This window comes from Spizellomyces punctatus (assembly GCF_000182565.1).
Source record: "Spizellomyces punctatus DAOM BR117 chromosome Unknown supercont1.7, whole genome shotgun sequence".
NCBI lineage: Eukaryota > Fungi > Chytridiomycota > Chytridiomycetes > Spizellomycetales > Spizellomycetaceae > Spizellomyces > Spizellomyces punctatus.
The window spans coordinates 838,917-865,403 of record NW_015971543.1 but is presented as its reverse complement, the minus strand read 5'-3'; the positions used below and the strand labels follow the sequence as shown (position 1 = coordinate 865,403).

The following is a 26,487-nucleotide window of genomic DNA, read 5'->3' as shown; positions in this document are numbered from 1 at the left end:
AATAGATACGCTTAATGTCCAGCCGAGCAGCCATCGAGTCAGCGCATCATGTGGGGAGGCTTATCGGCTCGGTCATTTTCCCCGTGGCTGTCGTTGTGTTTTCATGAAACGCTCGACGCATTGCATGCCTTTATAAAGAATCAACCTTCCCCCACTCTTGTCTCGCCTCGCGTCCGCTTCATAAAGCTGCAACGCCCCTCCGTTATTGGAGGGAGTAGATCAAGGGCAAATCAAGGCATTCAAAACATAGGCAGCCTTTTCACACATCCCCGAGGGTGAAAGGCAGATATATCATCATTATTTGGCTTCGCCTTGTTGAAAGGGCCACATACCACACACACATTTCAACCTGTTCACATGCCAACCTTGTTTTACTCCGCCATTCCTTGGTTGGGTAATCCGTGCAAAAAGGGATACCCGCGTCAACTTCACAAAAGGGCAAAAAAAAGAGGTTTAAAAGCATTTTGGCAAGGTTTATTTCTTTCCATAAAACGTCCATTTGAGTTGAAGGACTATTTTTTGGATAAACGTCGAGTGTGTGGACTTTTTAGTGTCAATGTGACGGCTTACATTGCTACCGCGGTAGTTTGAAAATACTCGGTATAGTGTGCCGCTCAATGCTATCGAAACTCTTTAAAAAGATGCGCAGAAAACCCAAACACCTTGTACAAGCCGGCGACAACAACCACGTCGATGAACCAACACACCTCGAGACCGTCCCGCCACGTGGCTCATCGCTGGCCGAGCTCACCCATTGGGGCGTGGGTGTGTGTGCTGGTCGGTCGTTTCAACTGTTACGATCAGGCCGGGTGGACGACGCTGAACGGTCCTTTAAAGTTCTCAAAGTTCGCGGACCGGATTTGCACACCCTTCGACGTGAAGCAGGGAATGATGACGACACTGGTTTCAAAGTGTTAAAAGTACATGGGCCGGATGGGATGACAGTCGGGAGAAGATGTTTGGCGGCTAATATGGACTGCAGCAACCAAGTGGAAGACGCTCATGTGCTGCATGCACCCGATCATACTGATCCAGCTGTTACAACAACTGAGCGGCACGATAGTGCCTATGACACCATCTTACCAGCAGATGGCCCTTACGATCCGGTCCCCTCATTCCCTCTTCTTCCTACCTTTACACTCGGGTGGAACACACCTAGTCCCCCTGTTCCTCCAAAAGACGCTATTGATCCATCGCAGGATCAACCTACGATACCATCTTTCCCCCCACTGCCGTGTCTAACGTTGCAATTGCCACCTAGAGTGGATTCCATGGAGGACGATGGCGTGTTAGATGGGCCGGTATGTTTTGGCGGATGGCGGTGATGGAACTCAATATGTAATCGGCCGGTAGGGTGATGTGTGTATGCAAATACATCATGTACATATTTGTAACTGGAAGGACTGCTCTCGCTGGAAGAATGATCAGCAAGACTTTTGATCAGTCAGCCTCATCTAGCCACATTAGGGCAAATGATGTCCGATTGTCCAGAACGACTTTGGGTCGTCGCGCGCTTTGAAAGTAGAGATCTCAGACCTACTTGTAAAGCATTACGCACTAACGCGGAGGTACTTTCCACGCTCTCCAAACGATGGACTTTACGGAACTCTACAAACAGTCTTTGAATCTCTGTCATTTTTCCCCCAACGGTCTCTACCTCGCCACAGCCGTCCAACACCGGCTCGTCATTCGAGACGCGGAAAGCCTCCAAATCCTCCACCTCTTTGCCTGCACCGACAACATCCAACACGTCTCTTGGAGTCCAGACTCTGAACTCGTATTATGCGCATCGTTCAAATTGGGTATACTTCAAGTGTGGAGTATAAAAGATGAGGAATGGACCGCAAAGATTGAAGAAGGGGTATCGGGGTTGGTGGACGTCAAATGGGCACCCGACGCACGGCATTTGTTGAGTTTTTCGGATTTTCAGGTTTGGTTTCTTGATTTAGTGCTTCGCATTTTTATGGGGTTTCTCGTTAATTTGATTAATCATCGACCACATAGTTACGAATAACGGTATGGTCCCTCACATCCAAAGAAGCATACTATATACAATACCCAAAATACTCTGACAAAGGTATATGCTAGCCAAGAAACACTCCATCCCTCTGCCACACCCTCACCGCATTGCACAGGCTACTGCTTCCGTCAGGACGGGCGATATTTTGCCCTCGCTGAACGTAAAGACTGTAAAGACTATCTCAGCATATATGATTGTGAAGATTGGACATTGTTAAAAGTACGATGCTGAAAATGAGCTCTGATCAGCAGTAAAATACATTTCTCATTAACTTTTGCATAGCGATTTGCCCTGGACACGAACGATCTGGAAGACATTGCATGGTCCCCTGATGGACGGTTCATTGCGGCTTGGGAAACAATGTTGGACGTAAGTTCTCTCCAGAAACGTTGTATTATTTGCCAGACCCAACAATTCACTCAACCCAACGAAAAAAAAATTTTATTCACTCTAGTATAAAATCCACATTTACTACCCTGACGGCCGCCTCATCAAATCCTACTCTGCATACGACACGGGTCTAGGAATCAAAACAGTGCGATGGTCACCTTCTAGTCAGTTTCTGGCTATAGGAAGTTTTGACCAAAAGGTTCAGTTCACATAAATCCTTTTCAACTATCCATCACAAAAAACAAGTATTGAACAAAAGAGCAACATTAGGTCCGCTTATTAAATTATTATACATGGCAACCTCTCATTGATTTCTCGCATCCAAGAGAACTGGTACCGCATGACATTGTATGTATTTTTTTTTCTTTGCGTGTGTGTTTTCAACATGTTAAAAAAAGCTGATTGAATACACTAGACAGTGTTTAAGGAAACGGACCCAGAAAATGAAAACACAATGACGGGAATAGCGAATTGGAGTCAAGCAGCACACCCAAAAATCCGATGTACGATTTTTATCGATTTTTTGTTTGCGTTTGCCATTTTGCATAATCAACATTCTTTTTGGGGTCTTTTTTTTTTGCAATAGATCAAGTCCTTTGTCCACCTATTACCATTCCCCAATCACGGCCGGACCCTGATAAACCTAACCCTCGAATGGGCGTCGGGATATGCGAGTTTAGCTGTGATGGACGGTTAATCGTAACACGCAATGGTAAGTCACATAGTTGCTTTTCTAATGAAATATAAACAGCTGAGGATGGTCCATTGGTAGACAATATGCCGACCTGCCTTTGGATCTGGGATCTCGTCGAGCTCCGACAGGTAGCATTGATTCAACAAACGAATCCAGTCAAAATGGTGCGGTGGAATCCAGTCATTCCTGATAGATTGGCATTTTGTTGTGGAAACGGGGTTATTTACATGTGGCAGGGTGGGGAGGTCAATGGATGCGAGTCCGTTGAGGTTCCTGCTGGTAAGTATAATGCGTAATGGTGTGAAATTGGCCATGTTGGAATTGACAAATTCTTTTCTCGTGTTTTCAGTCAATTTCCAAGTGTTGAGTTTTGAGTGGAATCCAGACGGAAAGTCAATGTCACTCTTGGACAAGGACAAATTTTGTCTAGCTTTCCCAATAGAAGAGTGAAATATGATCCATGTACATATAGATTGATATCCTCACAAACGGTATAGACAATACTCGGTCACATTTAAAGTTGAAAAGAAACATACAATTTCCAAGCATTCTTACGGTTGCGACAGATCAGGATATCCATAATGTGATAGGTCGATTGACCAAGAGCCGCTCTCTTTGTTTGATCGGCATCAGTGCTCGTCCCTTACTGGCTGGCATATTCATCAACTTTGGGAATGTGGCTTTTGCGAGTCTACTTTTTCGGCTCGCTTGGAAGACTGGCATCACCAGGCTGTGGATTGATGATTCCCTGTGGGGTTTTCAGTGAGGGTGTCCTCCTTGGTATGGCCGGACGCTGTGGGCCAGGTTGAGATACGGGTGCGCCAAAGATGGGAGCGGCTGGAGTAGGAGCTTTTTGTCCATCTTTCAGGGGTGGCAGTCTCTCATTGTCAATATCGGCACTACGAGCTTCGTCAAAGGTCGAGATGGCTATGGCCTAGTCAGCGGAATAGCTCGCGTGATAAAAGATAGTCAAACAAACGTACCCTTTTTTATTCCTTCTGCGCCTAGGGCTAGTGTGCCCGGAGGAAGCGTCTCTGTGCCCATCACATTCTTCAACTCCATGATACTCTCGCTTTCTTGTCTAACGGAAATTGTGGTTAGCGTCGTTCATTCTGCCGGGCCAAGGTAAAAACTACAACACCTCTCTCACCTCAACACTTGGAATGTTCGGGACATACGCCCCACGGCCCTTATCTTGTTCTTGATCACCTGTCGTCTTGCCTCCTGTTCTGTGGCTGTGTTTCAAAAGTCAACCAGTGCAAGAGAGACAGAGCACCTATCCGTACCAAGAAACTTACGCTCATCGGCCTCCGGTACTTGGAGTTTGGCCTCCTCCAGTTCCTCTTTACTGCAGATATTAAGAATAGAGAGTAGCATATCCGTAACTAAAAGCCCATCCATCAGCAACTCAGTACCGGTCCTGATTCTACGGCAATGGTCTGATTTAACTCACTCTTTTCACCAACAAATGGCAGCGACCATGAAAAGACATCCATAAAGTTTGGTAACCAGTACGGATGTGGGGTACAGTTGAATTGTCGGATGTTCATCACATTATTCTCGTATTTCAAGACGGCAGCTTTGTTGTTGTAGACGTCGAGGTAGTTGGGGGCAGAGAAGATGGTGATAACGGAAGGGAACCCAGTCGTGCGTGTTTTTCGATACATGCGGTATCTGGAACTAGTGTGAGCCGCCGGTCTGATATGAAATAATCAATTACTAGTAGTACCCAGCATCTTGTGCTTCATGTGCTCGAATAATTGAAAGGAGGTTATTTCTTTCCAAGAAAGCGCATGCCGCATGATAACTATCCGCGCAACAAGGGTAAGCTCAAGGTGTCGGCGCGAGTAATCCCAATTTCAGCCCACCTGAAGAAATATGAACACCCACGAACGCCATTGTGCACAAAGAACTCGTTGGTGCGCTCCTGACCAAAGTCCTCCAATGGATCTGCCCACAGCAGGTCACACATCAATCCGTGTGTTGGTGGTTCGCGGAACCGGTTGACCTGGAGTTTTTTTTTGTGGGTAAGATGGAGATATTCAAACAAAATATAGTCAAACAAGATACTTTACACCACGCAAGTCATCCAAAGTGTTCAACTCGGGGGACAACCCCCCATGGATGCAGAGAAACTGCTTGTTCATGATGGCAGCGAGTGGAAGCGCGCAGAAGGCCTCCAAGCAGGCTTCATATACCTTCTCGGAATACTTGTGCTTGCCTGATGGAATTTTTATTTCGCTCGCAGTCAGAACGATATGTTCCACTGAAGAGTAGAGACGGCAATAACTCACATTCCAGCTTAAACGTAAAGTAATCCGTCAAATGCCGGCATTCGTGGTTACCGCGAAGCATGAAAATAGAGTTTGTGTACCATATCTTCAAAGATAAAAGGTATAAAAAGCACTGTGATGCCACCAGAAAATGTTAATAAGCAGGTCATACGATTCATGTTGCACACATCTTCCTGTGAAGGACTCACTTCTATTGAAAAGTATCCTCGGTCAACGTAATCTCCAAGGAAAAGGTAGCGTGTATCTGCTGGATTCCCGCCAACTTCAAACAACTTCATCAAATCGTAGTATTGGCCATGAATGTCACCACAGACTGCACAGAGGGAGAAGATAATACACGTAAACCATGATGAGTACGATGCGCTCCAATGCTCATGAAGATGACGGCAATATCGCCCGCTTACCCGTAATGGGCGCATCAACCTCCAAAAGATTAGGCTCCTTCTTCAACAATTCCGTTCCCTGTGATAAAATGCTCAACGCCTGTTCTTCGGTCAATCGGCCCTCGCGAATAAAGTGATTTTTTAGAAAATCAATGTCAGGTTTCGATTTGTCCTTTTTTGACCAGAATTGTTCATCGGTAGGTTTGAAGACAGCTGGAGCAGTCACATCTGAACAAATGAAAAGCGAAAAAAAGAAGAGAATGAGTTTTCTTGTGGGCAAGGACGAGCAAAGTACAACTGCAAATGATATCCAGCATGTCATCAATTAATCACCTTTTATCACACGCTCGATGGTTGATACTTTATCGCCATTATCCATAACGTGCACGGTGAAGTCAACATTCTGTGGGAGCGGTTTTGGTTTAGAGGAAAGGGAAGCTCGCCTGGGGCTGATCGTGCCGTCCCCCTTGGCTTTGGATGGTTCCGCGGCCATTTCCAAGAATGCAAACTGAAAGGGTTCCCAAAAGCTGTTTGTTTTGCGAGTTGTGTGGTGGTAGCGAGCGTTAAGATCGCGTTAATCTTGCAAGTTGCTGTTGATGGAAAGAAAAAGTGATGCAAATGGCAATGCGTTCGTGTTGGCGCTTGGCGGGTGGGAATGTTCGCAGCGAGTGGCTTAGTCGTATTTACAGTTACGTCATCACATCAAGCCTTAAATTCCGCAACGGGGATGATCAAGGCTTTGCGATGAACGCTGAGGCTTGCAGTTTGGCCTCCAGTTTTGGGGGGTAGGCCCAACCAGGAGCTCCTTGTGTGCAAAGGAGCGTTCAGGTCCTTGTTGACACCCTTTCCCTCCCGTCGCTCATCATAAGTTGCGGTTTTGGGTGGCAGCGACGTTCAATAGGCGGCATTCCCGATCGTGTTTTCTCCGTCAGAGAGTAGTCTGGAACATCCAACACCCATCTATGCCTTGCAAATCGCGTATTTGCACGCTATCCTATCCTCCGCAATTCCTAGGGATCATCAAATGAACCGCCACGATTTTCAAAGAGCCGTCCGACCGCTATTCACACTCTTTGATTACATGTCTTTGGTCTCCGAACAAGGGGCTGCCTTGACCCAGTCCAGTTTGTAAAGTATATCATCCCCCTCCTGGGTGATATACGCGGGTAGCCTCCTACAGCTACACCCAACTTGTACCCGAAAAGGCCCCAAGAAAGACGCAAGAATGGGCTTCAGGGCGGCGCCTATTGAGAATGCGACGATTTAGAATGCACGTCTATAAAAATGCCATAACAAACAAGCTCACCGGCAGGTAGGCTCTTTGCGTAGAGCGTCGGCGCAAGGCGGGCTCCACATTTTTCTTCAGACCCTCGTCGAGGGGTTCGTTGGATGCCTCAGAAAACCCTATTTTGAACGAATGTTCCGATAAGTCTTCACGAAGCCCAATATGCCACCTGCCTGATGCATCCATCTTCGTGTCCTTTGTAATCTTCTTGTAAATGTTTCCGCTGAGAATCCGCTTCTCTTTTTCATCGCTCCCTTCACGAAAAGGGAATGTGGAGAGCCACTCCCTAAGACAAGGTCAGCTACATGAAATCCTTTATACTACTGATATTATCTACCTCACGAGCAAGAGGTGGTGAGCCCTCTCTTCCACGATGTGCCGCGCACAAAGGGCAAAGCGTTCTGTAGAGGGCTTCCGGGCTTCTACAGCACACTTAACCCCCGTGTCCAACGTAAAATCTTGACATCGAAGGGTCGGTGTTGTAGCCGGATGTCATTGATGGTTATAGGTGCACACACGTCGTCCGGACGTACATACTTTCGGTAGAGGCTTTCTACTGTAATGACCGTCGAGTCACATCATGAAACGGTTTGCAAACCGACTTCTACCATAAATTAAATCCCCAGTCCTAAATGTGGGTCAGCCTTTAACAAAAGCTTTCGACAGATAGAGGTAATGAATTACATCCAGACATCAGATTGTAGCCAGATCACCTCACATCATGGTGCCAGAAAATGGAGTTGTCCCCCGATCCATATCCTGTGTCCGACGGAAGGGTAGTCGTGTGCTTGTGCTGCTGCAAATTGTGTGCCGAGCACACTCTCTCGCCCAAAAGTCCGCTTTCCAAAGCATGCAACAGATCTCTCGTGGGTTCAGGCAATTCAATATATTATAAAGTCTTTAAAAAAAAGTCTCAGCTAACGTATTACATGTCAGATTACGTCAATTTGATAATGAATTCTAAATAACATCATGGCATCCTTCAGCCTTGATCTGTCCAAAACGTGCCATTCATCCACCGAGTCTAACAATTCAACCAAATCTTGCTTTCGGCTGACATCGCCGAGGAACGCCGCCATTTCCTCTCTAAACAGCTGATGAACGTGTGCACCGCCAGCGGCTCGGAACGCTTTCTCACGGACCATATCCTCGTTCCATCCCTTAACAATCTTTAACCAGAGCAGAAAGGAGTTGACTACTCCACTGCCTAGTCCCCCGTCATCGCTCCATCCTTTTTCGGTCATGTCTTTCAAGTCACGTAATAATCGTGAGGAAGAGAGATCATGTGCCACCGCGTGTTCACACTCTAGGCGTTTGCCAATGCATCGAAGAACCCGAACCAAACTACTAGTGACGATGGCTTCTGGGAAAGAGATGGCATCACACAGGGCGAATATCGTCGATTGGAACCGTTTAGCATGGGTCGTCATCACCGCTTTGAAGGATTCTGGTGATGATGCGGTTGGGGCAATGTGGCGAAGAGGAGCATCCACCAAGGCAAGAACAACGCGCCATTGCTCGTCGATGAGCGCTCGTGCGAGAAGAGGCTCTCCTACCCATTGTTGAACACGAAACTCGAAAACTTGCCAAATAGCAAGAATCAACGGGAAGCCAATCCGAAGGTGGTCAGTGCCAGTGGAGGAAATGTGCTTGAGGTCAACGTCAAGGATGACGCGGTGACGAAAGATTCCGGAACCAAGCTTGTGAGATGGTGGTGTCTCAGTTGTAGGCGAGTCCCCATTGCTTCCATTCAAGTCCGACTCTGAGGATGCAGAACGGGTGCTGGAGATCCGCTTGATGAAGCGCGCGGTTTCCAACGGATGGGCTGTTACCAATCGCCGAATAAGGATGTTGAGCAAAACTGACAGCAGTTTCAATTTTTTCGCCAAAATGACGTTGGCCCTCTCGGGCTTGATTGTGATAAGCTTCAGCGATTCCAGCAGGCCGTAGAGCTCAGAAAGCCAGGCGTGACTCTTTTCTCCAAACAGCTGCCGAACCACCTTTGTAGGAGGAACATTTGGTACAAGCTCAATATGGACGGGTTTGGCACCAAGTGTTTGGAAAGCAACGTTGAGTGTCACACGGTCCTCAACACCAGCCGTCCGAGATGCAGTCAAATCAGATTCTTCAAAGTAAAACAAACTCGGTGGCGCTTCATCTTCCTGGCTATTCCCATTTGCATGGCCATTGGTCATCCCATTGAGATCAGATGACGAGCAGGCCGAGTGGATATCTTCAAATGAGCCATTCAAGCGAATTTTGTGGTGGACCTCGTGTGCCGTCAGATACTCCTTCACAGCACTTCGAGTAAACCGTCCAGTCTCAACCATAAAAGTGACACATTCAGCGATTGCATGAGGCGGTGCACCAGCTGCAGGAACAAAAATGTAAACAAAAACAGTATAGGAGTGATACCATTATAACAGCTCTGACGCTTACCAGCAATGGCAATGTTCCGGGCGTGCTACGGGAAAAGGCACAGAGTCAGCATTGGAGATACGAGCGCCTCCAGGAAGGTGTGATTAATTGCTTACCAGAGACATATGTCCGCGTTGAATACCTTCAGTACAAAGAGCTCGAAGAGCAGCAAAGTTTTGGGCCAAGCCAACGGCGACCATCACCTAATGACCGGCTATCGTGTGAGTCTACCTCCACAGACGCTCATGCCACTACTTTACCGCCTACCTTTGCCAAGCTTTTCGAATCGGGCTTATTTAGTAAGCCCAGGGTATAAGAGTACACAGGATTTGTTTTCAACACTCCGCCTTTGGTAGCTACTGGCATTGGTAGTTCCAATTCGCCTCTCAGGTATCGACGTCCATCGTCCTCCTCCTCTACCCAGTAATCCGTAAAGGGACGGTAGTTGTCTGCGCGTACGCCATTCCAGGCATGACCAGCCGCTTCAATGGCTCGCCAATCCTGTCCAGTGGCTAAAGCCACTGCATCTATGCCGTTCATGATGCCCTTGTTGTGTGTCGTTGCGCGGTATGGGTCCGATCGTGCCCATTCATTGGCTTCAACGACGCGAAATGCAAGATCCTGACCAGAAATCCCTTTGTAACCAAGTTTATCTATTGGCACCCGGAAGGAAGCCTATACAAAAAAAAATTCGCACGTTATTCGAGGTCAACAGCAAAAGCTCCTTGCTTCTCAATGCATACCTTGGCCATCCTTTCTACACTCAAATTAGAGACGATCCGCAACCCGATCCGTCCACCCGTCAAACTCGCAATGAGGGGAGCAGTCCCTTCCGCCACAGCACTGGCACAATTGGCACCCATTGCATCACAGACGTCAATGTGGAGATGGACTACTATCCAGCTCCCGTATGATCGCTCTAATCGAACTTCTTTTGGCCTCTTGGTGTCGGACCGTCGGATTACCTGCCGAACTGTCACATCCATAACACCCCCTCCACGACCGACCATGTTTTGGCAGAACTGGTTGCCCAAAGAAATGATTTCATCTCGGCGTGCTTTGACCTATATGCTGCTATTTAGACAAGTGGATTTTCAAACATCAACAGGTTGTGTCACACACCTGTTCTAATGCGATAGCAATTCTATCGTCTTCTATATCCATCACTTGGATTTGAGCGTAGATAATATTTTTATCAGTGGTTGTCGCAGTAAAACCTCCACCAAAGGTGGAAATTGTTTTTGCAGCGCCTGAAGCAGCGGCGACGACGGATGGCTCTTCAATGCACATGGGTACTACAGTCGGGATGGAGTTGATGGTAAAGTTGAGGCCAATACCGACGGGCAGACCGAGTGTTCTGTGATGCACGTAACGCGACCATGCATTGGTTAGCATATCCGCACAGCATAGTGTGAGCAAGGTTGTCAATAATTACCCCACACAGTTTTCGACCATGTTGTCAGCGATCTGCTCGTCAAGGCCATTGAGTGGAAATGCATCGTCGATCGGTTCGGGGGAAGGGGGTTCCGCAGGTCCACCATTTGGTGAGCGAGGACCAGCGGACAAGGGACTGACGAGCTGGGAAGGTTGGGAAGGGAATAGGTGGGTGTAGACAAGTCTCAGTTGATTTTGTCGCTCTTTGAGGGCCTTTTTGTAAAAACCCGACCATATCGAGTGAAAGCTCTCCCGTTGTGAAACTGCAAGCTTTCCGTCTTGTTGCTCGTTTCCATTGCATGAAGAGAGGTTTTCCACAGCCATTGTTGAGGAGAGTTGTCGTAAATGCGCATGTTCGGAGGGGAAGGAAATTCCGTTCAAGACTTTATGTTTTGTCGACCCATTTTTAGCCGAAAATACATGCGATTAAAATCATCACACCACTGGCACTGCGCGTTTTTAATCGACGCATCGCATCTTTCGATGACCTGACGGATTGAACGAACGAACGAACGAACGGGGGGTGAATGTACGTAAAAGGTTCAGCCCACCACCACCAACACAACGGGGGAACGGGACGCCTCATATACCTTTTGTTCTTTTTGAAAATGTTTAGAGATTGTAGGACACCTCCGCCGCTGCCAAAGAAAACGACAACAGCGGCAGCCGAAAAGGAAGGGACATCGCTGCCAATCTATGAAATACGGCATTCCCCTCCGACCAAAAAAGTATATCACTATGGAAGATTTGTTCCCGAGTACCATGCTCCCCTCGCACCTGTGCCAACGATCCCGTCACCTAGTGCGGTGACCTGGCCCAGTGTGTACATCCCTGGCAGTCCCGAGCTTCCTCCTGGACTGTCTCACGAGATGGAATGGGAGCTCGCCTACATTGATCGTTACTGGCAAAAGGTTTCCTGGTTTGCTGCAAAAGTCATCTTCTCTTCAGAAATGACCATTTTTTTGATAGAAAGAACACAAGGAGGAGCAGCAGGAGGCCAAACAAAAAAAGGAGCCCAAGATGCCGTACTGGGCCCTGAGCACAGTTGGTGGAAGAGGTAAAACTGCAATTCAACATCCAGTATGGTTGACCGTTTTCATACCGAATCATTCCACAATTCTACACACATACATGTACCCAGATCATCTCTGGCATTGGTAAGGAAAATCCTTGAAATCTAGCGCATATGCTCAAGATGGTGCATCCTGGACAAATATTGCCACATTTGCAGGCCCGTGGGCATTGGTCCCCGCAAAGAATACGAATCAGACCTTCCCGCCGCAAGAGGCAAGGAATGGTGGAGAGACTGGAAGTAGGCTGAAAAAGCGCATTGGAAAACATAGTGCCATCTGAATTTGTTATGTTCTTGTTTACTGTTGCTTCGTTATTACACGTGTATGTAGTGTAGTGTGCAATGGCTTACGCTGCAAAACGCGTATTGCTCACGCTGTGCTCGTTGGAAGAAACTCTCCAAAAACAAACGAAATTGAAAATGGCGAGCAAAAGAAAACCCCAGCCAGCAAAAAGCCCAGAATCACTACACACTCTCGAGGATGGCCTTGACGTAAATGCTGACTTTGACTTGGGGTCAGGTTCTGCGACGCTCCGCAGTCCTACCGCAAGCCAAGAATTGGCAAGCCTCCAGGACAGTGAGGAGGGTGAGGAGGTCCCAACGTCGACCATGGCGGAGCCACAAAGAGATAGCTCAGAAGAGGACTTGGGGGATTTGGGTGCATTTTCTGAGCCGTCTGGTTCACGTCCGGAGCTAATTCCGCCTGTCCCTACCCAAGAGCGGAGACCGTCTTTGGAGGCCGCCGTAATCGATAAAATGTCGCCGTCTGTTGCGGAAGCACATCACCTTCATATGCATGACCTTGTCCAGCATCACTCAGAGAAAACTCCAATAGACGAACCATCTACTAGTGAATCCCCTGCTCTAACCGAGGAACAATCGGCCGATCAATCGCCAGGAACGAGCGCACCGGACGTTGACTCCTTAGAAGATGACTTGGACGCAACATTCGCTCAGTTGCTGTCCATGGGATTTGAGGCAAAAATGTGTGAGCTCGCAATATCCCACTCGCTTTCCGATCGTGAGACAGTAAACACTTCGGGAGGGTCGGGAGAGTCGGGACGATCATCACTCCTCGATGCTGCAGTCGGGTGGCTTATTGCAAAGCAAGGGGAGGGAGAAGATCATGTCAGAGGCATTACATGTACGTATTCCGAGCCCGATTATGTCTTGCTTCGACAACTTGCGCGTCAATAACTTTCTTCCTGCGGCTCTCCAGACTCACCACACGGCTCACCAACTCCTTCACGGCCACCACCTCGCGATGCGCGGCCAGAGCGTGGGATCCTAAAGTCCGCAAGTACTGGATCGGGCTCCCGATCAAATTCCATATTTTGGCGTGACAATTGGTTGTCAAAGCACATGGATCAAGCTGCTGGAGCGTTTTCTTCAACCATCGAGAAAGTGAAGCCTTTGTTGAAGCAACTTTCAACAGCAGATGTACCTAGAGACTCCAATTCGGATGCTATAAACTCCCCGAGATTCTTGCACCATGATATCCCAACAGCGTCTGATACTCCAACCCTTGCCTCTCCCACATTTGTAATATCGGATCCGAATGGATCAAACGATTCCCTGAACACCGCTCCTCTCGGAAGCACCGGAATGTCCGGAAGATCTTCGGTTTCGCTAAACAGCTTATCGAAAGGAGAAAAGCACGTTAGATTCTCGTTTCCCGACGTTACCATCGATCCTGAACCAGTGACATCGCCTGTCTCCGATTATGCAGAAAACCTCGAGTCACCCACAGGCCAGCTGCACCATTTCCCAGAAGCACCTGAAGACGTTAGTCCAGAGCAGTGGCAGTTCCAAAGAAGCTCGCAGAACCCACAGTACGAACGACCTCCCGTCATGCTTTCGGTCCTGCAGGAAGGATTACCGTCCGTGCCCATCAACACAGTTGACGATCTTTTGGCATATTATTATCAGGCGTGCTCTACGCGCAATGAAGAAGTGATTGATGCTGTTGTTACACGGCTGCAAGAGGCGATCTCATCAGGGGCGAGCACAGACAAACTGGATCTATCAGGTAATTGCCCATCTAATACCCAGTCGCAAGCGTGTCCCTCATGAATATGGTCTGCCAGGGTTGACGATAAACGCATATAACGTGTCACCTATTGCCGATTTGCTAGGCACAAATTACCCGTTCCAACAACTGTCACTTGATAACGCTGTATTGAGTGATGAGGTACGACCTGCACTTCTCCTGCGCTGTCAACTTCCAATTCGCCTAATATGTTGCTGTATAGGTCCTTAAGGTCATCCTGCAGTCCGCCATAAGCAGAGATAAAATATCCTCAGTTAGTTTACGAGGTGTCAAAAAGTTGCAGGGTAATGGATTAAAGTACCTGGCTGTATATGTCAAGAAGGTAAAGACTGAGGATACCAAATACTTGTTGCGGCTGATAGGGCTAGCATCTTAACGAGAGTATTTATCACGCTCTGTAAAGAGCAAGGCTCTAAAGTACCTTGATGTGTCGGGTATCGCGTTTGACTCACGCGGAATGTCGTATTTCGCGCACGGCTTAAAAGACAAGATCGGATTGGAAGTCCTTAAAATGGATCATTGCGATTTATCTGCCGCGTTGATGAAAATACTAGGCAGGTGACGATGACATGTTAGCATCAACTTCAAATTAAATACTCACTCTTCATTAGCCCCTGGCGTGGCAAGCTCGGATTTGGATACCCTCACTTTGTGCGGAAACCGTTTGGCGAAGGACTCTACGTCTTCGATTGCGGAGCTTCTGCGAACAGAACAACCCCAATCATATTTGAATCGACGTAGCAACCTTGTGAAAGGTCTGCGCCGGCTAGATCTTTCAGGAAACAACCTTGGGGTATGACATCTAATCAAACAACTTGCATGATTGATAGAGCTAATTTCGAACGGATCATATTGTAGAATGCAATATCCGCCTTTGCACCCGCTCTGGCAGAGAATAATCGTTTGCTTGAGCTCTCCTTGCGCGAAAACAAGCAGTTGAATGGACTGGATATTTACACGCTGGCTGACGTGCTGGTCAGTGAGACAGATGTTCGCCATCCGGATTTGTGAGAAAGTCTGACTTTCTGTGATCGTTAGAAAGTCAATAGCACTATTAAGGTTTTGGACCTGAGCGGAAACGCGCTGGATGGTGACAGACAACTGGACGCTGTAAGTTTCTTATTTTGGACAGAACTAGGGTGAGACCTATCGCTAGTTACCTTGCTTACGTGCTTGTTTACATCGTAGATCATTGCCTTGAAGGATGCTTTGATGGTGAATAAGAGCCTTACAAACCTTGCCTTGTCCAAAACCAATCTAACATCTGAAGGTATCTTGGAATGTTTCATTTCCGGAATCTTGTGCATAACCATAATCCGTGCTGCTATCAGGGACAATTGCGCTTGCTGAAGCACTGCCATTGATGCCAGCTTTGCAACGACTCAATTTGACTCACAATCCAATTGATATTGCCGGCGTAATGGCCCTGTCCGTCTCCCTTCGTATGAACCAGAGCATTGTTTCGCTAGAAATTGCTCCTCTTCTGCAGACGCGGAAGCATCAAGAGGTAGGACTCTATAACCCCCTGCTATTGACATATCGTGACATATCTGATATTGTGATACACCAATTGGATCGAATCAGGAAGATCCTGAGCTGGCGCGGTTACTCAATGACATTGATATGTATTGCCAGCGTAATGGAGAAATCCAGAAATCTCGAGCCGCCAAGGAAGTCAACATTGACACTCAGGGAACGAGCTCTGTAGCGCAAGCTGGATCAACACGGGAAGATTCCACCCACAATTCTCCCCAATCTGTTGACCGTGAAAAGATTCAAAGAGATATCCAAACAGCCGAGGAGACCGCCAGCGTTTTGGATGAAATAGTTGGTTCAATGAGGGCCGTGGAAGCTGTGCAACGAAGCAAGAGCAACGATGATTTATTGCTGGTACGGAGGAAGGTATCCTAGAACAATGCTCATAGCATAACACTTCCTTGTCGTATTCCAGCAACTGTACAATGAGACGAAAGGATTCCAGAACAAGCTGCAACAACTTGTCAGCGAGAACATTCACCTGGACGAGGATCTTTTAGGTGAGTCTTGGAATCTCTCGAGCACGGCCACGGCAGTGTATCTGACGACTTGTTTTTGCAGGGACAATATTATCGATCAATGATCGTCTGGAAAGCTCCACCTCTGCCTACGAGAACATACAAAAGGAATCTCTCAGCACCGTGCCGTCATCAACCTCGCCCCCGAGTCCATCACGACCCCCAGCTACCAATTCCCCAAATTCCGCATCCTCAACAGCCTCGCCATCCCACCTATCTGTATCTAACCCAATAAATCGAAGCGACAGTTTGTCCAATCTATCAGATCTGGATCTATTACGTTTGGATATTGAGGAAGATGCGACCGGAGCAGACATGCATCAAATGACCAGGGACAGCTTCAATGCAGAGTTGGATAACCAGGTAGGGGCAGTCCATTGAAACATATTGGTGACTGTACGTAACCAATTTCCTTCCACCTTTTTACAATTCTAAAGATGAAGGAAATTGATGATTTCTTAAACTCTCCAAAAGATTAGCAAAGTCCTTTGAGCCAGGATCGCGCTGTACGTAAGCGCTGCTGTTGCCATGGGAATGACTCATTCAACAGAGTTGGTTCAGATCTTCATGTTTCTGCTTTGCATGCCATTGTTGCAAGGTTTTTCCCCATTGCCGTTCATTATCCAACGGTTACTTTGGACTGGAAAAGGTCTAGCGATAAATAGATTTTGGACCTCGTTTCATTTGTCCACCCTCTTGCCGACCATTATGCAGGGGACGCGGTACTCGCCCTATTCCAATGTCCCAGCGGGAAGTTCCCGAGGTCGAGGTCGAGGCCGTGGTGCTTATTTTAAAGAAAAGTATGGGGGAGGTCGCTCAAGAGAATTGAGAGAAGAACGCTCTGGCCGGGACACTCCACCTACCGAAGTTATGAATAACTCAGAAGGCAATTGTCCAGTCCGCACAATGCGCGAACTTGCATCATACTTGATATCTATTGACCGCGGGTCATATGGCCAGTACAAGGGTATCAAAGGGTATTTCGCATTTGATGATGGCATGCAGTTATTTGTCGACAATGTCCAATCTGATCCCTTCGCACCGCCGTCCAAGTTCCGAGTCCGCATTCCCCAAGAGTCTGCCAGGTTCCCAGCAGACCTCTTCCGCACTCCTGTCCGCCGCGTCGCTTTGGAAGACTACATCACACGACAAATATCAACCCATGTTCGTAGTAACAAACTGCACACTCCCAGTAATGCAGGTGGAGGCGGGTGGCATGGACCAAAAGGTGCTGATATCAATATCGACACACCCGGACAACAAGTCCTTGAGCGCACATCCTTGTCCATTACACCTGCATTTGTAGAAGCTCGCCTAACCATCGGCCTTCCTGCGCAAGGACGTAGTATTTTGGGTAGACAAGCATGTACGCTTCTAACGGAGGTCCTGCCATCGCTTGCCGCCCAAACCATGCGCTATGCTGCTCTAGACGAGCAGGAGCTCCGCCAGTTTGTGGAAAGCGTGGAAGACCAACATACTCTGAGACAATTAGTCAAAGATGCTGGTTTGGTATCTTTTGTGAGAAATGGGGCGATTCTTCCACGGGAAAGTGGTGCGTCTGATCGCCCCATGCGGGGTGCAGACGTGATTCCGTTTGTGTCGCCCGATTCACTCCGAAGAGTGTTTACATTACCAAATAGAGGCGTTGTAGAAGGGATGGGTAGGTATTGCCGCAGACATCACGTTCTTCGGTTTCTAATAGCCGAACATAGGAGTTCCTCGGGGAATTACACTTATCGTTGGTGGAGGTTTTCATGGAAAGTCCACACTGCTTGATGCGCTCCAAGTAGGCATATACAATCACATTCCGGGTAAGGTCTCTGTGCTCGCATGATGCGCGAGAAATAACCGCTGACCGTACGTTGCAGGCGACGGCCGTGAGTTTGTGGTCACTGATGAATCAGTCATGAAGATCCGTGCGGAGGATGGGAGGTTAGGAAGAGCTTATCAGGCACTCTGATTGGCCATACGAACTGGTGACTTACGATCCGTCGTTCTTTAGAAGCGTTACATCCGTGGACATTTCCCCTTTTATAAACAACTTACCGTTTGAGAAGGACACTACCCACTTTTCTACTCCCGACGCCTCTGGTTCAACAAGTATGGCAGCCAACATGCAGGTATGATGAAGGATCCATAAACTACCATATAGCGCCATGGTAACATTTGCCCCGCAGGAAGCTCTGGAGGTCAGTCATTCGTGAATCTAATTGATGGATCAAGTATTGATACAATCTGCAATTAAACAGATTGGCTGCCGGGGGTTCCTTTTTGATGAGGACACCTGCGCGACCAATTTCCTTATTCGGGATCGGCGGATGGAGCTACTAGTTAGTAAAGAGAATGAGCCAATCACCCCGCTGATCAGCAAGGTTAGTTATCCTGGGGATCTTGACATTATGAGGCACCCTTGCTAATATTAATGTAACAGATTCGATCCTTATACACCGAGAAGGGATGTTCTTCTATACTGGTTGTGGGTGGATGTGGAAGTTATCTTGATGTGGCTGATGTCGTGATCTCAATGGAGAGTTACGTCCCAAGGTCGGTCACATGAGTGAAGGTGGTATTCTTCAAAAGACTCACCTGAGGTATAATCCCAGAGATGTGACACGTAAAGCAAAGAAGATTGCTGCTGATTTGCCTGTGGCTCTGGAGAATGGAGGTAAATGTTGATAGGACATGCACGTTATTTTCGCAGGTTTACTGATTCTCTCTCAAAGATCTTCCCTATGGGCCAATCACCGATCGTATCATCGTACCTAAATCACACGCCAACAATGTACCCGTTCAGCACGATTGGCACTCTGAAAAAGGTGCATCCGAAGACTCGCCACTTCCACAGCAACGGCGATCCGGCAAATCAAAAGCAATCCACACTTTTTTGATCAGTCTCGACGGAGTTGACGTGAATCTTTCTGCCCTTGAACAACTGGCGCACCCTTCACAAGCACGGTGTATCGTTGATGCTGCTCTATACGTACGGGATAAGATGCAAGGCGAATCGAGATTAACTCTTAAAGAGCTGGTGGCTGCGTTAGAAAGGGAGTGGGATGAAAAGGGTATCGATTGCGTACATCCATTCGCATGGCCAGTTGGGAACTATGCCCGACCAAGGGGCTTAGAGGTTGCTGGTGCTTTGAATAGGCTGAGAGGACTTGTCGTGGAATAGCATTTCGAGGACGGTTTGACGATGTATTTTAGCTGTGGATATTTAAGCTGCCTACCTGTGAATCAAAGTAAAACACCATTCCCCGCAACGTATGGCGAAATCCACTGGCCACCCAGGATAGACAGGCGTAAATCCACGGAGATCATCATTTAGGTTGTTTCGTGGTTTTTCGACAATGAACCTGTTGGATAACAATTAACAGGTATGAATGTTTGCTATGGATCGCCTTTGTAGCTGTGAATTCCAATATCGCTAGCAATTTCGAAAGAATAATATTCATCAAAAAAAAAATTATAGGACAAAATGACAGATTCCTTTTCAATTGAGGTAACTCGTCAGCTTGTTACAGAACCCTCCGCTGGAGTGTACACCATTTTCCCTTGAGCGTCTTCCACATAATGTCTTCTAAGGTATTTTTCCATAGCTGGCAGTTGGGCAAAGTGCTGCTTGGCAGCAAAGTGCTTCTGCAATATCTTTCGCACAAACTCTTCAGAGTAAAGTTCTTCTGGATCTGGCTGGCGGTCATGCGTAGCCGCCTCGGCTTTTGTCAGCAAAATGCAATTCCATGGGCTCAACTCAACATTGGGATTCCATCTTGTGAGGACGAGACTCTCCAATGCCCTGCTCCCGCTAACTGCGCTCTGACGATTCCAAACCCGATCCACTAGGTATCGCATATCGGATTCCTGAAGAAGGGATATTGCATTGTAGTGCGCATCTGTTGGTACCCCTGATGAAGCTCTTCGTTGAAGTTCTTGTAGGCGAATAAGTTTTAACAAGTCCGAGTAAATAGAGTCATCCTTTCGCGATGTCGCCAAGTTCTCTTCCGTTGTGCATGTTTTACATTTGCCCAGGTGTTTCATAGTGGTTGAAAGGTAGAATGCTGTGGAAGGTAGGTAGCGTGTGCAGCTTCGACAGTAGTAGACGGCTTGATCTCGCTTCCAGGATTGGCCTGCGTCAGGGAACTGTTTTGCAACGACGTATATCAGCGAGAGGAAATGGAAAAGATGAAGGGGATTGAAAATACCTTTTGGTATAAGCCCGCCTCTGGATTAAACTCTGGCGTCTGAATGAATTGCAAAAATAGATTGCTAATTCGCTTTCGGAGCCCTGAATTTATGGAATTGTTGGCGAATCCCGAACTGCACGATGGTGTCAATGTTCATTTACCTTCCATAGTCTTGGCATCCCGACCACGACTGACCAAATCTCCTTCTCGGTCAATGAGCTCCACAATCTCTCTTGTCAAATTGCAGTCAAATTCCTGGAATTTACGGTCATTAGAGGAAACTGGTATGAACTGCCAACATAGAGCCATACCTTGACCGTGTACTTGACATGTAACAATATCTGCAACCTCTCGTCGACCGACACAAGAGGCACATTCAGCGCGTGGTAGAGATCCCGTAACTCGCGAGCACGAATGGTGTTGGGAGTATCGACGGATACGATGCCGACCTTTTCTACCATCCATTTTTTGGAGGAAGACATCTGGAAATGTACCGTCTAAGTGAACCAAAATAGCGTAAAACTCTTTCCATCGGCTAACTAACCGCCTCCAGTAGCCGCACTATCTTTCGCTCTCTGTTTTCTTCATTTGCGGCAATCTTTAAGCGATCAATCTTTTGGATGAGTGCTGCTTCTTGATCCAAAAGATCTGCCAGAGCAGCAAGGCGAGCGGGTTCTGAATAGCCAGCTTTGTTGATCTTTAGTGTTTCTTGCTGACGCCAGCCTATGATTGTCAAATAGTTGTTAGTACGATATCAACGGACGCATTTCGAGTGCTTCGTTATTATGACGTACTCTCGAGCCCATTGTACAATATTTCGAAATCTTTTGTCGTCTTTGGATGCAAGCGACTTTCAATTTCTTTTCGTCTTCGTTTTTCAGCTAATTCCTTGCGTCTTCGTTCTTTCTGGAATCAATACCATAAGTTAGTAAGGACGCCTACAATGTTGCCGTCATGGTCCCGATATCAACAGACCTCCATCATGGCCTGTGTCCGCTCGTCCCGCTCTTTTCGCAATCGTGCCACCCGTCTGCAGGCCTTCACTCGACGGACCCAGCACTGCAATTTTATCACGTTTGATATTATCCATGCATCATGCTCGTCGGCCGAAATGTAGCGCCTTGGTCTGAGAATGTGGTCGTTTTCGACGGAGACATAGCAGCCTGGTTTGGTCTATTATGTCGGGCAAGGATAAGTACCTAAACAATTTGCAGGGGTGCGAGACAATAATTACCATTTGTGTCGCAGATTCTCGAGTGGACTGAGTACGCCGGTTGCGCAGGAATTTGGTTTGGGTATCTCTGTGGAACTTTAGAGGGGCATTCTACAGGAGTGTAGGATAAGGAATGCCATCTCATAGAGTCCGGGTGCAAGTGATGTATTCTCACCCTAGCTCTGATCTCTTGTGGTGTTGGTGTTTGTGTCTCGGCATGGAAATACTCGACTTCACTTCGCCGGTCTCGATATCCTCCGTAATAGCGTTTTTGATGCCATTCATCGAGTCGGGTGTGAAGGCCCGTTCTGGCAAAAAGATCATCTGATTGCAAAGAGGATTTAGAAAGAACAAGATATGTCGCTTCTACTTCAAAATACCTACCGATTTCCGCCTCGGTAACTTCATCAGGTGCCGCAGGAAGGGATGAAGCAGCTACGTCATCCGGAAGTACAGGCTCGCTGATTCCAGGCTCCGGGACATCAATAGCCTGCAGCGAGTCTGCCATTGGGTCTAGTATCTCTCCAGTTTCTAGCATTTGCTCTTCCTGCAGAACCCCAATATTCATCTGCTCAACCGCGGTGACCTCCATCACATGCTCTTCCTGCACGACCCCAATGTTCATCTGCTCCATCTCTGTGACTTCCATGACAGTTGCTCCAATCGGCGTTCCAACGTCTCTATTAACAGGAGTTTCTGAGTTCTTGGCACGTTCAGTCATGCTTGTCGTAATTGTGGGTTGCTCTCCTTCCATCGTCGGTTCTAGTGAAGTTTTAACATCTTCACTCTCGGGTCGAACGTCGGAAGCCTCGACGGGTTCAGTCATCAGGGTCGTATTTGTGGACGGGTCTGCTTCCGGTATTGGTTCTGGCAAAGTTCCAATAGGTTCATCAGTGGGTTGAACTTCTGAGTTTGCGACGGATTCGGTGTCAAGGGTTGCGTTTGTGAGCTGTTCAGCTTCCCGTGTCGGTTCTGGTAAGGTTCCAATAGGTTCATCCGTGGGTTGAACTTCGGAGGCTTCGATGGGCTCACTCGTTATTGTTGAATCTGTGGGCTGGTCTGCGTCCGGTATAGGTTCAGGTAAACTTCCAATAGCGTCACCCGTGGGTTCAACTGCAGAGCTCTCGATGGGTTCAGTCATAAGGGCTGCATTTGTGGGCTCCTCCGCTTCCAGCGTGGGTTCAGGTAAAGTTCCATCTGCGGGGACATCAGCTTCAACATCTTGTCCAGCCGTATCTGCCAGTTGTTCAGACATCATAGGCATAGATCAGTGATCAGTCATCCCCAGGATAATTTCAATTGCATAGCGCTGATCGGACTTGTCGCTTACTAAGAGCTTACGAATCAATCATGGTGTGTGCGCTTTCCACTATTTTGTTCACCATTCCAGCAATGCAGTAACAGATGCTTCCTAAAATGTCCCCCTGTAGCAGCAGTAACTTGTGGCTGGCAAGAAGAAGAACAGCATATGTGAATTAGACTCTGCTGTTTGGTTTCGCAAAAAGTCTACGTTTCCACAGTCAACCTGACTAGCAGTTGAGTAGATTGAACCAAGTATTGAGCGAACTATAGATCATCTACAGCCTTTACATCGGCAAAGCCCATGTGCAAAGTTCATTGAGGTCTATCCCCCAAAAGAGGAGTCATTTGGTGGAGATGGGTGTCAACCATGGATATTACCTTTTTGAAGATTATCGCTTTGGCGGAACACGACCACCGTTATTGCACAGATCAACAGCAGCCAATGCAGAAATATGGACGGGCCTTCAATGCTTCAATGTCGTCTTGACCATGTCCAGCTGCTGGTGACGGCGTCCAGTCGAGAAGGTTCATCATCATATCGGGATTTAACGGGATCTTGCGGAAGAACGAGCGCGTCAAGGGGAAGCTAGGGGTAGAACGTGCTTCTACAAATCCACGACGATTGGTCCTACTTTCAAGGGGCTAGAAGATCATCAGACCAGCTTACGTGGCATTCCCCAGCCACAACGCGCAGTCGCGCTCGGTTATAAAAAGGCACCCTTCCCTCGTCCCCCCGTTCCCCCGCAAGTGGTTGAGATGGACTGTGGGCTGCGATGGCGTGGGGCAGCTGCTATATGCCCAATGATGCCTTCGGGTTGAGGGGATATACCCAATGAGGCCTTCGGGCGGAGGGAGGGCCTGAGTGGGTGGTTGCATGGACTGCAGTCGCGTTGGTTGGGGCGGCTGCTATACCCGATGATGCCTTCGGGCGGAGGGAGGACCTGGATCGTACCATAGAGGTTCGATTCCTCTCTAGTCTTGGTCTGGTGGACTGGACCTCCAAAAAAACAATGTAAATTCAAGACTATCATTTTGGCGCTTTCGCAAATGGCTCCAGTCGAGCATAGTGCTGGTCGAGCAAAAAGACATGTACTCGCAATCTCTCAACATGGTGAAAGCTGGAAAAAAATATACAGTGGTTGCGGGATTGACACAGTTCATATGGCTGAATGGGAAGCACACTGAAGAGGCCAGAAGTTGAAAACTAGAAAGCAGTGATTCTAGCACACACGTTCACCCTCCAAAGGTTATCAAGTTCTTCTTGAGCTATCTAATGGTCGTCCTAGATGTTGACAGTACCTAATTTGTTCTTCATCTCAATGGGGCGTATTTGCTGTCTGCAGATATGCTAGTGAATTCTACACAGCAAAATCCTCTCGCCAACCATCGAAGCACGCTACTGACAGATGCATTCAGGCAGAGTACAGTCTCTTCTCTTCCATAGCAGCTTGGCTGCCCAACGAAGGAAATCACAGTAGTTGGGCAACTAGGAATGCTACTATCCTTATACAAATCAGGCACTAAGACAATATATTTTAGACGGAAACGATCCGTTGGTCCCCAGTGACAGCTCACTTCCGGCAAGACATTGTGCTGAATCCTTATCCGACCTTTTTGATGGATGTGAAATTGATGCTTGCTTCCTTTCAGGAAAGAAGCAGTGGAATCAAAAGGTACTGTATAGTGCAAAGACAAGGAAGGAGAGAGAATGAAAGCATATGGTAGATACTTTCAAAATCTGTGGTTGGCGGCATGAAAGGTTACGAGTGTTCTTTGTTTATCTTGATGCCCTTTCAAGCCTTCCCAACGTATGGTGGCACAGTCATGCATCGGTTGGAAATCGCTGGTCTCGTCGTGTGGTTTTTGGGGCTCACTTGCTCTCATCGCGGAAATTCAACAAACGACGACATGCAGGTGTTGAAACCGAACCCAACGTTGGACAAGCTTTGTCGCTTCCTTAACTCTGTTAGGTCTGCAGTACACAGCTGGGACAACGTTCTGCAGTGGTGTGATCACTAACTCTTGTTCTTATCTTACAGGGGTACCGACAAAGTCTTGATGGTGAGGTGATGCAGCTCGCGGTATTACGGAGGAGAGTTTGTTGATGTCTTTTCTATCGTGTATACAGCTGGTCCAATATGTCTCGAAAATCCTCATGTGGCACCTGAAGCGCAAGGATCCTTCCTCTACCCTTGCTACACGTATTCTCAACCTGGCTGGCCCAGTCGCTGACTTTAGGATTCTCCTCCGCTACTATGGTCTCATTCCTCTGTTGCAATGGACCGCTTATTCGGAACAAAATCCTGCCCCAACACGCAAACTGCAACTCCTGGGCCGTCTTCAGAATCTCTCCAACTTTTGCTACTATCCTCTGGAGCACGCTTACTGGCTCGGTCTTCACGATGTGATTCCAATGAAGCCCGAGACTAGAGACAAGATTGGGATTTGGTCCTGTCGATTCTGGGCTGCTTACGTTGTTCTGTACTTTGCTCAGCTATGGGAGGAGCACAAGGAGCTCGCTGTCCGCGAACGGGCCCTGGCCAAGAAAAAGTTGAAGGTGGGCGGCGATAAGGATGTTGATGCAAAGGAGCTTGCTGTGGAGAGACAGGCTTTGAAGAACGAAAGGAAGGGCTTGCTTGTCAACACCATCATTAATGCGGCCTACTTCCCATTGACTGTGCACTGGTCTTTGGAAACTAGCTCGTTCCCTGATGTGGGCGTTGGGATTTGCGGTACCATCGCGGCGATTGCCCAGCTTTACACTGCGTGGAAGTCGAGTTAGGAAATGCAATTAGTGCCTTGTACATTGGACCTCGTTGATACTAAAATATGACATGGTAATCATTTGGCGGCGAAAGTGCTCATGATATGTAAACTGTGGCTGCGATGATCCAGAAGGTTCAAGTTCTAATTTCAATGTATATAAATATAAACGGCCGAGCCCATCACCAAAGCACCATTTTACGGTCGGAAAGTCTGCCGCGCCGTGAATGGATCCCACACACCCTCCACCCGACCAGCCATTTTATTCCCGCCCTTTATCACTGGTTGACCCCGTTTTACTCTCTTCTCCTCGCCGTCCATCGAATCGCATAAAAAGGCCACCTGTTTCTCAATCTGCTCCGGAGTGAACTTTGAGCACGAAATTGCCTTCACCTTTCCGTTGGCGTACGTGGCAACGAGCTTTGGGGGCGACGCTCGGCGGGGTTGAACGCAAATCTCAACGTATGGTCTTTCGGCTGCTAATGTTGGAAGTCGATCCAAGAGAAATTTGACCATTCCTCGAGAGTTTCCACCAGCGTCGATACGAGGGTGGTCGTAATGAATTGTGAGTTTAGTTATTTGAGGTACGAATGCACCACCTGCACCATTGTGCGTTCGTGACGTCAAGTCCTGATAAAAAAGACATGAATGAGAGATGCTCCTATCCTTTCCTCCTCTTTTCCTCACCGTACCTTTGGTGGAAGGATCCGTTTGTGCAGACCTGCCTCTTGTAGCTTCTTGATAAGCGTTTTTGGAGTCGACATGATGCCCGCTCTGCTTCAAGGGTGAAAGTACGTTCGTATTAGAAAAAACATAAACCAAATGCATAATAGCAAGGTGCCATCTACACCGCATGGGCAATACGGAAGCATGTATTCCCTACCTTGCTTTCCTTTACAGTTGGAATCCCTCGCGGCTGGAGTTGCATCTTCCC

General features: G+C 47.7%; 10 protein-coding genes across 10 annotated transcripts; 6 read left to right on the top strand and 4 right to left on the bottom strand.

Annotated features, from left to right (window-relative positions):
* The first annotated feature begins 51 nt into the window (after nt 1-51).
* Nucleotides 52-1,414, top strand: SPPG_04642 (uncharacterized protein). Its single transcript, XM_016752877.1, has one exon. The coding sequence runs from the start codon at nt 618-620 to the stop codon at nt 1,323-1,325; it is 708 nt and encodes a 235-aa protein (XP_016608357.1). The 5' UTR covers nt 52-617; the 3' UTR covers nt 1,326-1,414.
* Nucleotides 1,415-1,505: 91 nt separating this feature from the next.
* SPPG_04641 (uncharacterized protein) lies at nt 1,506-3,650 on the top strand. The gene is made up of 10 exons (XM_016752876.1): nt 1,506-1,930; nt 2,005-2,077; nt 2,136-2,239; nt 2,303-2,389; nt 2,475-2,609; nt 2,681-2,758; nt 2,826-2,913; nt 2,997-3,122; nt 3,183-3,383; nt 3,454-3,650. The coding sequence occupies exons 1-10, from the start codon at nt 1,592-1,594 to the stop codon at nt 3,552-3,554; spliced, it is 1,332 nt and encodes a 443-aa protein (XP_016608356.1). The 5' UTR covers nt 1,506-1,591; the 3' UTR covers nt 3,555-3,650.
* Nucleotides 3,441-7,356, bottom strand: SPPG_04640 (serine/threonine-protein phosphatase 2B catalytic subunit). The gene is made up of 12 exons (XM_016752875.1): nt 6,115-7,356; nt 5,803-6,009; nt 5,587-5,711; nt 5,399-5,510; nt 5,180-5,325; nt 4,973-5,112; nt 4,834-4,911; nt 4,558-4,778; nt 4,403-4,489; nt 4,255-4,339; nt 4,088-4,185; nt 3,441-4,031 (listed from the first exon to the last, which is right to left on the bottom strand). The coding sequence occupies exons 1-12, from the start codon at nt 6,272-6,274 to the stop codon at nt 3,796-3,798; spliced, it is 1,695 nt and encodes a 564-aa protein (XP_016608355.1). The 5' UTR covers nt 6,275-7,356; the 3' UTR covers nt 3,441-3,795.
* A 573-nt stretch (nt 7,357-7,929) lies between these two features.
* SPPG_04639 (hydroxymethylglutaryl-CoA reductase, degradative) lies at nt 7,930-11,499 on the bottom strand. Its single transcript, XM_016752874.1, has 7 exons — nt 10,920-11,499; nt 10,607-10,841; nt 10,228-10,548; nt 9,752-10,159; nt 9,601-9,687; nt 9,506-9,530; nt 7,930-9,437 (listed from the first exon to the last, which is right to left on the bottom strand). Exons 1-7 carry the CDS (start codon nt 11,240-11,242, stop codon nt 7,999-8,001), a joined length of 2,838 nt encoding a protein of 945 aa, XP_016608354.1. The 5' UTR covers nt 11,243-11,499; the 3' UTR covers nt 7,930-7,998.
* Nucleotides 11,500-11,526: 27 nt separating this feature from the next.
* Nucleotides 11,527-12,234, top strand: SPPG_04638 (uncharacterized protein; the record flags this gene model as incomplete). The annotated part of the gene is made up of 4 exons (XM_016752873.1): nt 11,527-11,829; nt 11,888-11,975; nt 12,060-12,075; nt 12,150-12,234. 4 exons carry the CDS (start codon nt 11,527-11,529, stop codon nt 12,232-12,234), a joined length of 492 nt encoding a protein of 163 aa, XP_016608353.1.
* Nucleotides 12,235-12,332: 98 nt separating this feature from the next.
* SPPG_09213 (uncharacterized protein) lies at nt 12,333-16,573 on the top strand (the record flags this gene model as incomplete). Its single annotated transcript, XM_016757370.1, has 14 exons — nt 12,333-13,134; nt 13,210-14,019; nt 14,078-14,181; nt 14,243-14,362; nt 14,444-14,594; nt 14,652-14,833; nt 14,899-15,015; nt 15,079-15,150; nt 15,229-15,310; nt 15,372-15,547; nt 15,625-15,930; nt 15,992-16,076; nt 16,138-16,457; nt 16,532-16,573. 14 exons carry the CDS (start codon nt 12,333-12,335, stop codon nt 16,571-16,573), a joined length of 3,369 nt encoding a protein of 1,122 aa, XP_016608352.1.
* Nucleotides 16,574-16,678: 105 nt separating this feature from the next.
* SPPG_09212 (uncharacterized protein) lies at nt 16,679-19,564 on the top strand. Its single transcript, XM_016757369.1, has 9 exons — nt 16,679-17,754; nt 17,807-17,905; nt 17,963-18,026; nt 18,097-18,214; nt 18,272-18,283; nt 18,344-18,466; nt 18,526-18,638; nt 18,698-18,759; nt 18,818-19,564. The coding sequence occupies exons 1-9, from the start codon at nt 16,803-16,805 to the stop codon at nt 19,264-19,266; spliced, it is 1,992 nt and encodes a 663-aa protein (XP_016608351.1). The 5' UTR covers nt 16,679-16,802; the 3' UTR covers nt 19,267-19,564.
* Nucleotides 19,508-23,340, bottom strand: SPPG_04636 (uncharacterized protein). Its single transcript, XM_016752872.1, has 11 exons — nt 22,819-23,340; nt 21,873-22,724; nt 21,664-21,812; nt 21,510-21,599; nt 21,251-21,448; nt 21,070-21,181; nt 20,820-20,998; nt 20,587-20,757; nt 20,437-20,530; nt 20,294-20,376; nt 19,508-20,231 (listed from the first exon to the last, which is right to left on the bottom strand). The coding sequence occupies exons 2-11, from the start codon at nt 22,627-22,629 to the stop codon at nt 19,602-19,604; spliced, it is 2,463 nt and encodes an 820-aa protein (XP_016608350.1). The 5' UTR covers nt 22,630-22,724; nt 22,819-23,340; the 3' UTR covers nt 19,508-19,601.
* A 200-nt stretch (nt 23,341-23,540) lies between these two features.
* Nucleotides 23,541-25,735, top strand: SPPG_04635 (uncharacterized protein). The gene is made up of 3 exons (XM_016752871.1): nt 23,541-24,760; nt 24,830-24,851; nt 24,919-25,735. Exons 1-3 carry the CDS (start codon nt 24,543-24,545, stop codon nt 25,570-25,572), a joined length of 894 nt encoding a protein of 297 aa, XP_016608349.1. The 5' UTR covers nt 23,541-24,542; the 3' UTR covers nt 25,573-25,735.
* Nucleotides 25,625-26,473, bottom strand: SPPG_04634 (uncharacterized protein). The gene is made up of 3 exons (XM_016752870.1): nt 26,437-26,473; nt 26,246-26,330; nt 25,625-26,183 (listed from the first exon to the last, which is right to left on the bottom strand). Exons 2-3 carry the CDS (start codon nt 26,315-26,317, stop codon nt 25,752-25,754), a joined length of 504 nt encoding a protein of 167 aa, XP_016608348.1. The 5' UTR covers nt 26,318-26,330; nt 26,437-26,473; the 3' UTR covers nt 25,625-25,751.
* Between the last annotated feature and the right edge of the window lie 14 nt (nt 26,474-26,487).